The sequence below is a fragment of the Tinamus guttatus genome, unplaced genomic scaffold, assembly GCF_059628265.1.
Source record: "Tinamus guttatus ecotype Peru unplaced genomic scaffold, ASM5962826v1 Tinamus_guttatus_pri_ptg000575l, whole genome shotgun sequence".
Taxonomy (NCBI): domain Eukaryota; kingdom Metazoa; phylum Chordata; class Aves; order Tinamiformes; family Tinamidae; genus Tinamus; species Tinamus guttatus.
In genome coordinates this window covers 100,904-114,888 of record NW_028289109.1, presented here as the reverse complement: position 1 = coordinate 114,888, position 13,985 = coordinate 100,904, and the positions used below count along the sequence as shown (strand labels likewise).

The window sequence follows — 13,985 nt, the reverse complement described above, 5'->3', positions numbered from 1 at the left end:
GACAAGCGAGGGGACCTCGGGGACGTTTATTGAGGCGCGCGGTGGCACTCGTCACCCGCTGTCACCGGCGTCCTCGCGCGGTGGCACTTGTCACCCGCTGTCGCTGTCACCGGCGCCCTCGGGGACGGCGTCCTGCACCCAGCGCAGGTAGGGGGGGTTGCCCTGCGTCACCGGCACCGCGATGACCTCGGCCACCTCGTAGGGGTGCGCGGAGCTGGGGACACCGCGCGGGGACACGCGGCGGTCAGCGCCCGTGGCACCCGGTGTCACCCCGGTGTCACCCGGTGTCACCCGGTGTCACCCGCCGCTCACCGCACGAACTCGGCCAGCGCCGGGATGCGGGAGCTCCGCGTCTTGATCATCTGCGGGGACAACGGGGACAACAGTGACGCGGCCCCGCGGGTGACACCGGCCGCGGGTGACATCGTCCCAGGGGTGACACGTCACCCCGCGGGTGACGCTGCCCTTGTCCCCACTCACCAGCAGGACCTCGCTGTCCTCCTCCACCTTCCCCTTCCACTCATAGCTGCGGGTGACAAAGCGCCGTGTCCCCGTGTCCCCAACCCCCATGTCCCCAACCTCCCGTGTGTCCCCGTGTCCCCGATCTCCCGTGTCCCCCACCTCCCGTGTCCCCCATGTCCCCAACCTCCTGTGTCCCCAACCTCCTGTGTCCCCAGCCCCTCATGTCCCCAACCCCGTGTCCTCCATGTCCCCAACCTCCTGTGTCCCCATGTCCCCAATTCCCCATGTCCCCAACCCCGTGTCCTCCATGTCCCCAACCTCCTGTGTCCCCAACCCCCTATGTCCTCATGTCCCCAACCCCCCATGTCCCCAACCTCCTGTGTCCCTGACCTCCCGTGTCCCTATGTCCCCAACCCCCTATGTCCCCATGTCCCCAACCTCCTGTGTCCCTGACCTCCTGTGTCCCTATGTCCCCAACCCCCCATGTCCTCATGTCCCCAACCCCCCATGTCCCCAACCTCCTGTGTCCCCAACCCCCATGTCCCCAACCCCCCGTGTCCCCAACCCCCATGTCCCCCATGTCCCCAACCCCTCGTGTCCCCAACCTCCTGTGTCCCCATGTCCCCAACCCCCCATGTCCCTGACCTCCCATGTCCCCCATGTCCCCAACCCCCATGTCCCCAACCCCCGTGTCCCCAACCTGTGTCCCCTATGTCCCCAACTTCCTGTGTCCCCAACCTCCCATGTCCCCCATGTCCCCAACCCGTGTCCCCCACCTCCTGTGTCCCCCACCTCTTATGTCCCCAACCCCCGTGTCCCCAACCTCCTGTCCCCCATGTCCCTAACCCCATGTCCCCAACCCCGTGTCCCCATGTCCCCAACCCCGTGTGTCCCCAAGCCCATGTCCCCCATGTCCCCACCCTCCTCTGTATCCTCCCCCGCCCCGGGCCACCCATGTCCCTCCACCCTGTGCCACCACTGTCCCCATGTCCCCCTGCCAGCACCCGCTCCCTGTATCAACCCCCCCCCCGGCCACCCCCGTGTCCCCTAGTCCCCAACAACTCCCACCCCAGTGTCACCCAGGGCCACCTCCCTGTCCCCATGTCCCCCAGGTCACCCCCATGTCCCCTTGTCCCCAATGACTCCCACACCAGTGTCACCCAGGGCCACCTCCATGTCCCCCTGTCCCCATCCGCATGTCCCCCAGGCCACCCCCATGTCCCCTTGTCCCCAACAACTCCCACCCCAGTGTCACCCAGGGCCACCTCCACATCCCCCTGTCCCCATCCCCATGTCCCCTTGTCCCCAATGACTCCCGTCCTGATGTCCCTCAGGGCCACCTCCACGTCCCCCTCTCTTCATCCCCATGTCCCCCGGGCCACCCCCATGTCCCCTGCGGTGTCACCCGCGGTGTCACCCGTGTCCCCGCTCACATGGAGGTGACCTGGGGCACCACGTTGACACAGGCCGCCAGCCGCTTCTCCACCAGGGCCCTGTGGGAGGGGACAGTGCGTCACCGCGACGTCCCCAAGTGTCCCCAATTGTCCCCAAGCGTCCCCAGATCTCCCTGAAGGTCCCCGAGCACCCCTGAGCGTCCCCAGGTGTCCCTTGGCATCCCCGATCGTCCCCAAGTGTCCCCTGGTGTCGCTAAGCGTCCCTGACCACCTCCAAGTGTCCCTGAGTGTCCCCGAGTGTCCCCAACCACCCCTGGGTGTGCCCCAGTGTCCCCAGGTGTCCCTACGTGAGTGTCCCTGAGTGTCCCCAGGTGTCCCCAACCATCCCCGACCACCTCTGGTTGTCCCCAAGTGTCTCCGAGTGTCCCCAGCCACCCCTGGGTGTGCCCCGGTGTCCCCAGGTGTCCCCACGTGAGTGTCCCTGACCGCCCTTGGTTGTCCCCAAGTGTCCCCAGGTGTCCCTAAGCATCCCCATGAGAGTGTCCCCCAGTGTCCCTGTGAGTCCCCAACCACCCCTGGGTGTCCCCAGGTGTCCCCGTGTGAGTGTCCCCAAGTGACACCAGGTGTCCCCAACCATCACCTGGGTGTCCCTGAGTGTTGCTCGGTGTCCCCAAGGGTCCCCAAGTGTCCCCGAGCGTCCCCAACCACCTCTGGGTGTCCTTCAGTGTCTCCCAGTGTCCCCGACCACCCCGGATTGTCCCCTGTTGTCCCCTGGTGTCCCCCAGCATCCCCAACGACCACCCAGGTGTCCCTGAGTGTCTCCATGTGAGTGTCCCCCAGTGTCCCCAAGCATCCCCGACCACCCCTGGTTGTCCCCAAGTGTCCCCAGATGTCCCCGTGTGAGTGCCCCCAAGTGACCCCAGGTGTCCTCAAGTGTCCCCAACCATCACCTGGGTGTCCCTGAGTGTAATCCAGTGTCCCCAAGTGTCCCCGACCGCCCCTGGGTGTCCCTCAGTGTCCCCGAGTGTCCCCACATAAATGTCCCCCAGTAGCCCCGACCACCCCGATTGTCCCCTGCTGTCCCCCAGTGTCCCCAAGCGCCTCCATGTGAGTGTCCCCCAGTGTCCCATGGTGTCCCCCAGTGTCCCTGACCACCACCTGGGTGTCCCTGAGTGTCCCCCAGTGCCACCAAGCGTCCCTGACCACCCGTGGGTGTCCCCAGGTGTCCCCAAGCGTCCCCGACCACCCCTGGGTGTCCCCCAGTGTCCTCAAGTGTCCCTATGCGAGTGTCCCCCGGTGTCCCCAACCACTCCTGGTTGTCCCCAGGTGTCCCTGTATGAGTGTCCCCAACCACCCCTGGGTGTCCCCCAGTGTCCCCAAGTGTCCCCGACCACCCCTGGTTGTCCCCAAGTGTCCCTGAGCATCCTCATGTGAGTGTCCCCCACTGTCCCCAAGTGTCCCCGACCGCCCCTGGTTGTCCCCAAGTGTCCCTAGGTGTCCCTGAGCATCCCCATGCGAGTGTCCCCCAATGTCCCCAACCACCTCTGCGTGTCCCCCAGTGTCCCCAGGTGTCCCCACACGAGTGTCCCCCGGTGTCCCCAAGTGCCACCCACCTGGCGAGCTCCTTGGCCACCTTCTCGCTGGGGCAGGTGACAAAGGCGGCCGAGAGGCTGCCGGGGACGTAGGTGCCGGTGGCCATGGCCAGGAGGCGCCGGGGACCGAGTGACACCGACGCCACCAGGGCCACCAGCGCCAGCGCCTGTTGGGGGGGGGGGGGAAGGGGTGACACCCGGAATGTCACGACGGCCGGAATGTCGCGACACCGGGAATGTCACGACGGTCGGAATGTCGCGACAGCCGGCGCATGGTGACACCCGGAATGTCGCGACACCTGGCACGTGGTGACACCCGGAATGCTGCGACATGCGGAATGTCGTGACACCCGGAATGTCGTGACACCCCGCACGTGGTGGCACCCGGAATGTCGCGACAGCCGGCGCATGGTGACACCGGGAATGTCGCGACAGCCGGAATGTCACGACACCGGGAATGTCGCGACACCGGGAAATGTTGTGACACTGGGAATGTCACGACAGCCGGCGCATGGTGACACCGGGAATGTCGCAACACCCGGAATGTCGTGACACCTGGCACGTGGGGACACCCGGAATGTCGTGACATGCACAATGTCATGACACGGGGAATGTTGCGACACCCGGTGTGTGGTGACAGCCGGAATGTCACGACACCCGGAATGTCGTGACACAGGGAATGTCATGACACCCAGCATGTCATGACACCCGGAATGTCGCAACACCTGGCGCGTGGTGACACGTGGAATGTCACGACATGCGGAATGTCGCGACATGGGAAATGTCGCAACACCCGGCGCATGGCAACATCCAGAATGCCGCAACACCCGGAAAGTCGTGACACCTGGAATGTCGTGACAGCCGGCACGTGGTGACACCCGGAATGTTGTGACACGGGGAATGTCCCGACACCGTGTGTGTGGTGACACCCAGAATGTCACGACACCCGGAATGTCGTGACACAGGGAAAGTCGTGACACCCGGTGCATGGTGACACCCGGAATGTCGTGACATGGGGAACGTCGCGACACCCGGCAGGTCCCCAGGGCCACCCGTGTCACCACATCCAGTCCCCGTCTATCGCGACACCCGTCCCCAGGGCGTCCCCATCTATCGCGATATCCAGCCCGGGGGGGTCCCTATCGCGATACCTGTCTCCAAGGGGTCCCTATCACTTTGGGGGGTTCCCTATCGCGATTCCCATCTCTGGGGAGGTCCCTATTGCCCCAGGGGGTCCCTATCACGACAGGGGGTCCCTATCACGACAGGGGGGTCCCTATCGCGATACTGGTCCCCAGGGGCGTCCCTATTGTCCCGGGGGGGGGTCCCGATTGTCCCAGGGGGTTCCTATCACGACAGGGGGTCCCTATCACCACAAGGGGTCCCTATCGCGACAGGAGGGTCCCTATCATGATACCGGTCCCCGAGGGGTCCCTATTGCCCCAGGAGGGGTCCCCATCATCCCAGGGGGTTCCTATCGTGACAGGGGGTCCCTATCATGACAGGAGGATCCCTATCGTGATACCGGTCCCCGCGGGGTCCCTATTGCCCCACGGGGGGTCCCTATCACCCCAGGGGGTTCCTATCGCGACAGAGGGGTCCCTATCGCGATACCGGTCCCTGGGGGGTCCCTATTGCCCCAGGAGGAGTCCCCATCATCCCAGGGGGTTCCTATCGTGACAGGAAGTCTCTATCACGACAGGAGGGTCCCTATCGCGATACTGGTCCCTGAGGGGTCCCTAATACCCCGAGGCGGGTCCCTATCGTGACAGGAGGGTCCCTATCGCGACGGGGGGGTCCCTATCGCGACGGGGGGGGTCCCTATCGCGACGGGGGGGTCCCTATCGCGACGGGCGCTGACTCACGGCGCAGCCCGGCCTCATTGCGGGGTGGGGGGGGGACCGTCCTGCCGGAAGAGCCAGCGCCGCGTCACCCCCCCCCCCGCCCCCTATAGGCCCTATAGGGACCCCCCTGCCCCACATACCCCCCCCCAAGGGCCCCTATAGGGTCCCCCCAGCCCCATATATGGCCCCGAGTGCCCCCCCCAGCCGCACGTGCTGCCCCCCCAGCCCTATAGACAGCCCCGAGCCCATATAGGGACCCCCAGCCCCATATATGGTCCCCCTCGGCCCTATAGATAGCCCCAAGACGGTCCCCCCACCCCATGTATTGCCCCCCTGTCCCCATACATGGACTCCCAGCCCCATATACGGCCCCAATCTCCCTCCAGGCCCCACACCCTGCGCCCCCGGCCCTATATACGCCCCCCCCAGCCCCATATACGGCCCCCAACCCCATATATGGCCCCCCAGCCCCCTATACGACCCCTCCAGTCCCATATACGGTCCCCCCAGCCCCACATATGGCCCTCTATACCCCATATATGGCCCCCAACCCCATATACGGCCCTCTATACCCCATATATGTCCCTCCAACCCATATATGGCCCCCCAACCCCATATACGGCCCCTCCAGCCCCACATACAGGCCCCTAGTCCCATATACACCCCCCACAGCCCCATATACGGCCCCCAGCCCCATATATGGCCCTCTATACTCCCCCAAGGCGCCTCCCCCAACTCCTATACGTCCCATAGCCCCGCCCCCCGTCCCCCATAGGGCCCCTATAGACCCTCCCCCCCAGCCCCATATATGGCCCCCCCCGCACCCTATAGGGCCCCCCCGCGCGGGCTCCGCGCTGCGCCCGTACCCGCCGCCGCTCCAGCGCGCCTGACGTCACCGCGCCCCGCCCCCTGACGTCACCGCGCCCCGCCTCTCGCGGCCGGCGTGCCCCGCCCCTTCCCCCGTTACGTCACCGCGCCCCGGCGAGTCCCCGCCCTCCCCTGCACGTCATTGGCCCCGCCCCTTCCTCGCGTCACCGCGCTCCGCCCCCCCCTCCCGCCGTAGCCCCGCCCCCCCACCCGGACACGCCCCCTCCTCGGCGCGCGCGCGCGGGAGCGGGGGAAGGGGCGGGGCCTGCGGGGGCCGCGCGCGTCCCCGCGGCCACGTGGGCGGGAGCGGGACCCCCCCCCCCCGTTAAAGGGACCCTCCCCCGCCGCAACGACCCCCCCCCGTGTGCAACGACCGCGCCGTGTGCAAAGACTCCCCCGTGTGCAACAACCCCCCCGTGTGCAACGACCCCCCCGTGTGCAACAACCCCCCCGTGTGCAACGACCGCGCCGTGTGCAAAGACTCCCCCGTGTGCAACAACCCCCCCGTGTGCAACAACCCCCCCGTGTGCAATGACCCCCCGTGTGCAACGACCCCCCCGCGTGTGCAAAGACCCCGCCGTGTGCAAAGACTCCCCCGTGTGCAACAACCCCCCCGTGTGCAACGACCCCCCCCGTGCAATGACCCCCCCCGCGTGTGCAACCCCTTTTGCACATGCAAATGCCCGTGCAAATCCCCGTGCAAGCACCGCCCACGGGCGTGCAAATTCCACGTGTGCAACGCGCCCAGCGCGGGCACGATCCTGCGTGTGCAAATGCTCGTGCAAAGCCCATGCATGTGCAAATCCTCGTGCATGCGGGGCCTCCGGGCGTGCAAACCCCCTGCGTGTGTGCAAATCCCCATGCACTCGCCACACAGAGGTGTGCAAATCCTATGCATGTGCAAAGCTTTTGCACGCAGGGCTTTTGGGTGTGCCAAGCCCAGTGCGTGTGCAAATCCTCGCGCAAGCGCCACACATAGGTGTGCAAACCCTGAGTGTGTGCAAATCCTTGTGCAAACCCTGAGCATGTGCAAACCCCCGTGCAAGCCTTGGCCTGGGCGTGCAAATCCCCCTGCATGTGCAAATCCCCATGCAAGTACCCCCCCATGAATGTGCAAATCCTCGTGCAAAGCCCATGCATGTGCAAATCCTTATGCACGCACGGCTTCTGGGTGTGCAAACCACAGTGCGTGTGCAAATCCCCATGCAAGCCCTGGTCTGCACATGCAAATCCCCTGCTTGTGCAAATCCCCGTGCAAGCAGCACTCACAAGTGTGCAAACCCCGTGCGTGTGCAAACCTTTGTGCAAGCACCCGAGTGTGCAAATGCTCCTGCAAGCCCCTGCACGTGCAAGCAGCACTCACGAGTGTGCAAACCCTGTGCGTGTGCAAATCCTTGTGCAAGCACCCGAGTGTGCAAATGCTCCTGCAAGCCCCTGTGCATGCAAATCCCCGTGCAAGCAGCACTCACGAGTGTGCAAACCCTTGTGCAAGCACCCGAGTGTGCAAATGCTCCTGCAAGCCCCTGTGCATGCAAATCCCCGTGCAAGCAGCACCCACGAGTGTGCAAATCCTTGTGCAAGCACCCGAGTGTGCAAATGCTCCTGCAAGCCCCTGCACGTGCAAGCAGCACTCACGAGTGTGCAAACCCTGTGTGTGTGTAAATCCTTGTGCAAGCACCCGAGTGTGCAAATGCTCCTGCAAGCCCCTGTGCATGCAAATCCCTGTGCAAGCAGCACTCACGAGTGTGCAAATCCTTGTGCAAGCACCCGAGTGTGCAAATGCTCCTGCAAGCCCCTGCACGTGCAAATCCCCGTGCAAGCAACACTCACGAGTGTGCAAATCCTTGTGCAAGCACCCGGGTGTGCAAATGCTCCTGCAAGCCCCTGCACGTGCAAATCCCTGTGCAAGCAGCACCCACGAGTGTGCAAACCCTCGTGCAAACCCTGCGCGTGTGCAACCCCCACCCACATTGTCACTGTCACCGTCCCTGTGTCCCCCCCTTGCACAGTCGTCCCCCCCTTGCACACGCGTGTGCAACCCCCCCGCCCTCCCTGGTGACCCTGGCGGCCCCCAGTGGCCCTGGGGACACTGGTGCCATCTGGGACATTGGTGACACTGGGGACCCTGGTGCCACTTGGGACGTTGATGACACTGGTGGCCCCAGGGACCCTGGTGCCACCTGGGATGTTGGTGACACTGGTGGCCCTGGGAATGGGTGACACTGGTGGCCCTGGAGACCCTGGTGGCCCTGGGGACACTGATGCCACCAGGGGCCTTGGTGGCCCCGGTGCGGCTGGTGACCCTGGTGCCACATCAGACCCTGGTGACATCAGTGACACTGATGGCCCCGGGGACACCGGTGCCACCTGGGACATTGATGACACTGGTGGCCCTGGGAATGGGGGACACTGGTGGCCCTGGGGACACCGGTGGCACCCAGGACCTTGGGGACACTGGTGCCACCAGGGGCTTTGGTGGCCCTGGTGTGGCTGGTGACCCTGGTGCTACCTCAGATGTCAGTGACATCGGTGACACTGGTGGCCCCTGGTGGCCCTGGGGACACTGGTGCCACTTGGGACGTTGATGACACTGGTGGCCCTGGAGACTCTGGTGGCCCGGGAGACACTGGTGCCACCAGGGATGTCAGTGACACTGGTGGCCCTGGGGACACCAGTGTCACCAGGGGCCTTGGTGGCCCTGATGCGACTGGTGACCCTGGTGCCACTTCAGATGTCAGTGACATCGGTGACACTGGTGGCCCCTGGTGGCCCTGGGGACACTGGTGCCGCTTGGGACATTTATGACACTGGTGGCCCTGGGAATGGGCGACACTGGTGGCCCTGGTGACCCTGGTGGCCCTGGGGACACCGATGCCACCAGGGGCCTTGGTGGCCCCAGTGCAGCTGGTGCCACATCAGACCCTGGTGACATTGGTGACACTGGTGGCCCTGGGGACACCGGTGCCACCTGGGACATTGATGACGCTGGTGGCCCTGGGAACGGGGGACACTGGTGGCCCTGGGGACCCTGGTGGCCCTGGGGACACTGGTGCCACCAGAGGCCTTGGTGGCCCCAGTGCAGCTGGTGACCCTGGTGCCATCAGTGACACTGGTGGCCCTGGGGACACCGATGCCACCCGGGACGTTGGTGGCCCTAGTGCAGCTGGTGCCACATCAGACCCTGGTGCCATCAGTGACACTGGTGGCCCTGGGGACACTGATGCCACCCGGGACGTTGGTGGCCCTGGTGGCACCGGGGGGAGGGGGGGGGTCTCGGTGCCACCCGCGTCGCCGTCCCCGCGAATTGGGGGGGGGGAGGGAGGGAGGGGCGGCCCTTAAAGGGGCCGCGGCCCTTTCCGCCCCCCCCAACCGCAGCCGCCGCCGCCGCGAGCGCCCGGACGCCGGGGCCCCCCCCCACCCCCAACAACCGCTTCCAGCCCCCCCCCCCCGCCCGGACGCCGGGGCCCCTCCCGGACGCCGGGGCCCCTCCCGGACGCCTGGGCCCCGCCCCGGGCGGCTGTGGGTGCCCCCGCGCCGCCCATGCCCGGAGCCCGGGGGTAGCGGAGGAACCACCATGTCCTATGTCCCCTTCCGAGGTACCGGGGGGGGGACACGGCGACAACGGGGGGGGGACATGGTGACAACGGGGGGGGGGACATGGTGACAACGTGGGGGGGGGACATGGCGACAACGCGGGGGGGGGATATGGTGACAACGGGGGGGGGGACGCGGCGACAACGCGGGGACAGCGCCGGGTGGGGGGGGTGACAACGCGGGGGGGGACATGGATGGGGGGGGTCGGTGCTGGGGGGGGGGGTGACAACGCGGGGACCGGGTGGGGGGGGGACCCGGCGGCGCCTTCAGCACCGCGGACAGCGACGGGGGATGGGGGGGGGAACCGGGACCGGAACCGGGACCGGAGCGGGGGGGGGGGGGGGGGACAAGCGACCTGCCCCCCCCCCCCCGGCTCGGCCTGACCCAGTTGGGGACAGAAATGGGGCCGGGGGGGGGCCCAGGCGTCCGGGTGCCCCCCCCCCCCCGCCGTTATGGCCGTGGGAGGCCCAAAGGGGCCCAGGCGTCCGGTCCCCCCCCCGCCCCAACATAGAAGGGGCCCAGGCGTCCGGCCCCCCCCCCCCGCCATTAACAGCGAGGGGGGCCCAGGCGTCCGGGCCCCTCCCTATTGCCCGTGGGAGGCCCAAGGGGGCCCAGGCGTCCGGGCCACCCCCCCTCCCCCAATATATGGGACCTGCCCCCCCCCCCCCCAAATCAACGCGGGGGTGGAGGGGGCCCAGGCGTCCGGGTCCCACCCCCCCAATATAAACGGGCTCCTGGAGGGGCCCAGGCGTCCGGGCGGGAGCGTGGGAGGCCGGAGGGGCCCAGGCGTCCGGGTGCCACCCCCGCGGGGGGGGGTTGGTTATGGGAGGGGGGCCCAGGCGTCCGGGGGGGGGGGGGATAGAGAGGAGGGGGGGCCCAGGCGTCCGGGGATGCTGCGGGGGGGGGCCCAGGCGTCCGGCTGCCCCCCCCCCCAAAAAAAAAAAAACCGCATCGGGGGGAAGGGGCCCAGGCGTCCGGGCCGCCCCCACCCCCACGCGCGCGGGTGGGCCGCGGTTGCCGGGCAACGGCGGCGGCTGCGCGGCCCCTCCCCCACCCCCGGCTTTTTGGGGGGGAATCGCCCGATTTGGGGAGTTTCGCCCCGTTGCGGGGGAATTTCCCCCCGTTTCGGGCAGCTTCCCCCCGGATTTGGGGCGTTTCGCCCCGATTTGGGGGGAGCTTCCCCCCGATTTGGGGAGTTTCGCCCCGTTTTGGGGGAAAACTGCCCCGGTTTGGGGCATTTGCGGCGGTTTCGGGCACTTTGGGCCGTTTTCGGGGGGGGGCGGATTTTGGGGTGATTTATCGGGTTTTTGGGTTTTTTTGCGGGGGGTCACCCACATTGGCGGGGGACCCCGTTTTGGGGTAGAATCCCCCCTTTTAAGTCTATAATTTCCCCATTTAGGGGTAGAATCTCATTATTTTGGGCCTGGAACCCCCATTTTGGGGTAGAATCCCCCCCTTTTGGGTTAGGACCCCCCCATTTTGAGGTAAAATGACCCAATTTGGGGTAGGATCCCCTCAATTTGGGATAGAAACCATCCTTTTGGGGGTAAAATCCCCCATTTTGGATCGGAATCCCCCAATTCTTAACTAGAAATCCCCGTTTTTGGGTGAGTCCCTCATTTGGGGCTAGAACCCCCCATTTGGAGGCAAAATCTTTCAATTTGGGTTAGAAACCCCACATTTTGGGCTAGAACCCCCTCTTTTAGAGCTGAAATCCCCCATTTTGGGGTAGTATTTCCCCATTTTTGGGTAGAATTACCCCATTTTGGGGTGAAATCCCCCGATTTGGGCTATAATTCCCCTTTTTAGACTAGAATCTCCCACATTTTGGGGTGAAATCCCCCAATTTGGCCTAGAACCCCCCCATTTTGGGCTAATAATCCCCCTTTTTGGCCTAGAATCTCCCACTTTGGGGTATACATCCCCTATTTGGGGCTAGAATACCCAGGTTTTGGGCAAATTCCTCCCATTTTGGGGTAATATCCCCTAATTTGGGCTTGAAATCCCCATTTTGGGCTAGAATCTCCTCATTTGGGCTAGAAATCCCCCGTTTTGACCTAGACACCTCCCTTTTTGGGCTATAATTCCCTCATTTTTTGATAGAATCCCCCATTTTAGGGTAAAATCACCCAATTTGGCCTGGAAACCCCCCATTTTAGCTAGAAATCCCCATTTAGGGCTAGAATTCCCCACATTTTGGGGTAAAATCCCCAATTTTGGACTGGAACGCCCCATTTTGGGTTAGTAATCCCCGTTTTCGGGCTAGAATCTCCCATTTTGGGGTGAAATCCCCCAGTTTGGGGTAGAACCTCCACATTTAGGAACAGAATCCCCCATTTTGGGGTAGGACACCCCATTTTGGGGTAGAAACTCCCCATTTTGGGTTTGAATTCCCCTATTTTGGGGTGAAATCCCCCGATTTGGGCTATAATTCCCCTTTTTGGACTAGAATCCCCCACATTTTGGGGTGAAATCCCCCAATTTGGGCTAGAAACCCCCATTTTGGGGTAGAAACTTGTTATTGTGGGCTAGAATATCCCCATTTTTGGCTAGAAACCCCCCATTTTGGGATAGAATCCCCACATTTTGGGGTAAAATCCCCCAGTTTGGGCTAGAAATCGCCCTTTTAGGGCTAGAATCCCCCATTTTTGGGTAGAGTCCCCCCATTTTAGGCTAGAATTCCCCTTTTTGCGGTAGAATTCCCCTATTTTGGGGTAAATTCCCCTGATTTGGGCTAGCAACACCCCGTTTTTGAGTAGGACCCTCCCATTTTAGGGCTAGAAACTCCCATTTTGGGGTAGAAACCCCCGTTTTGGGGTAGAATTCCTTCCTTTTGGGGTAAAACCCCCCAAATTGGGCTAGCAACTGCCCATTTTTGGGCTAGAACCCCCAAGTTTGGGCTAGAAACCCCTCATTTTGAATTCAAATCCCTCAGTTTGGGCCAGCAATTCCCCATTTTGGGCTAGAACCTCCCATTTTTGGGCTAGAATCCCTCATTTTGGGGTAGAACTCCCTCTTTTTGCACTAAAATCCCCCAATTCGGGCTGGAATCCCCCATTTTGGGGCAGGACCCCCCATTTTGGGCTAGAAACTCCCCATTTTGGGGTAGAATCCCTGTATTTTGGGCTAGAACCCCCCTTTTTAGGGCTAGAATCCCCCAATTTTTGGGTAGGACCCCCCATTTTGGGCTACAACCCCCCATTTTGGGGTAAAATTCCCCCATTTTGGGGTAAAATCCCCCAAAATGGGCTAGAACCCCAATTTTGGGGATAGAATTCCCCTATTTTGGGGTAAAAACCCCAATTTGGGCTACAACCCCCCATTTTGGGGTAGAATTGCCTCATTTTGGGGTTAAATCCCCCACTTCAGGCTAGCAAATCCCCATTTTGGGGCAGAATCCCTGCATTTTTGGGGAAAAAAAACACAGTTCGGGCTAGAAACCTCTCTTTTGGGGCTAGAATCCCCCATTTTTGGGTAGGACCCCTCCTTTTGGGGTAAATTCCCCCATTTTGGGCGAGAACCACCCAATTTGGGCTGGAACCTCCACATTTGGGGCTAAAACCCTCCTTCTAGGGCAAAAATCCCCCGTTTTTATGTAGGATCCTCCTATTTTGGGCTAGAAACTCCCCATTTTGGGCTAGAATTCCCCCAGTTTGGGGTAAAATCCCCCAATATGGACTAAAAACCCCCATTTAGGGCTAGAATCCCCCATTTTTGTGTAGGACCCCCCCCATTTTGGGGTAGAAACTCCCCTTTCTGGGGTAGAATTCCCCCATTTTGGGCTAGAACCCCCCATTTTGGGCTAGAACTCCCCAATTTATGGCAAGAACGCCCCCCTTTTAGGGCTAGAATCACCCACGTTGGGGTAAAATCCCCCAGTTCGGGCTTGAAACTTTCCATTTTGGGCTAGAACTCCCCATTTTGGGGCTAGAACCCCCAATTTTGGGGTAGAATTCCCTCCTTTTGGGGTAAAATCCCACAATTTGAACTAGAAACACCCATTTTGGGCTAGAATTCCCCCATTTGGGGGTAAAATCCCCCTGTTTGGGCTAGAACCCCCACATTTGGGGCTAGAATCTCCCCCTTTTAGGGCTAGAATCCCCCATTTTGGGGTAGAATTCCCTCATTTGGGGGTAATATCCCCCAATCTGGGCTAGCAACTCCCCATTTTGGGGTGGAATTCCCCCTTTTTGGGCTAGAATCCCCCTTTTTGGGTAGGACCCCCCCATTTT

The 13,985-nt window shown here is 63.0% G+C and overlaps 1 protein-coding gene across 1 annotated transcript; it reads right to left on the bottom strand.

The window, feature by feature from the left end:
• Positions 1-90: 90 nt before the first annotated feature.
• On the bottom strand, positions 91-5,331 carry CUTA (cutA divalent cation tolerance homolog). The gene is made up of 6 exons (XM_088534579.1): positions 5,314-5,331; positions 3,470-3,615; positions 1,896-1,955; positions 481-526; positions 313-362; positions 91-214 (listed from the first exon to the last, which is right to left on the bottom strand). The coding sequence occupies exons 1-6, from the start codon at positions 5,329-5,331 to the stop codon at positions 91-93; spliced, it is 444 nt and encodes a 147-aa protein (XP_088390705.1).
• Between the last annotated feature and the right edge of the window lie 8,654 nt (positions 5,332-13,985).

What these genes read in the sequence shown, in the direction of transcription:
- CUTA (XM_088534579.1), bottom strand. An exon ending in GTGGCCAAGGAGCTCGCCAG is followed by an intron (nt 1,956 to 3,469) that starts GTGGGTGGCACT and finishes CCCCTCCCACAG; the next exon opens with GGCCCTGGTGGAGAAGCGGC. An exon ending in AGGACAGCGAGGTCCTGCTG is followed by an intron (nt 363 to 480) that starts GTGAGTGGGGAC and finishes TTGTCCCCGCAG; the next exon opens with ATGATCAAGACGCGGAGCTC.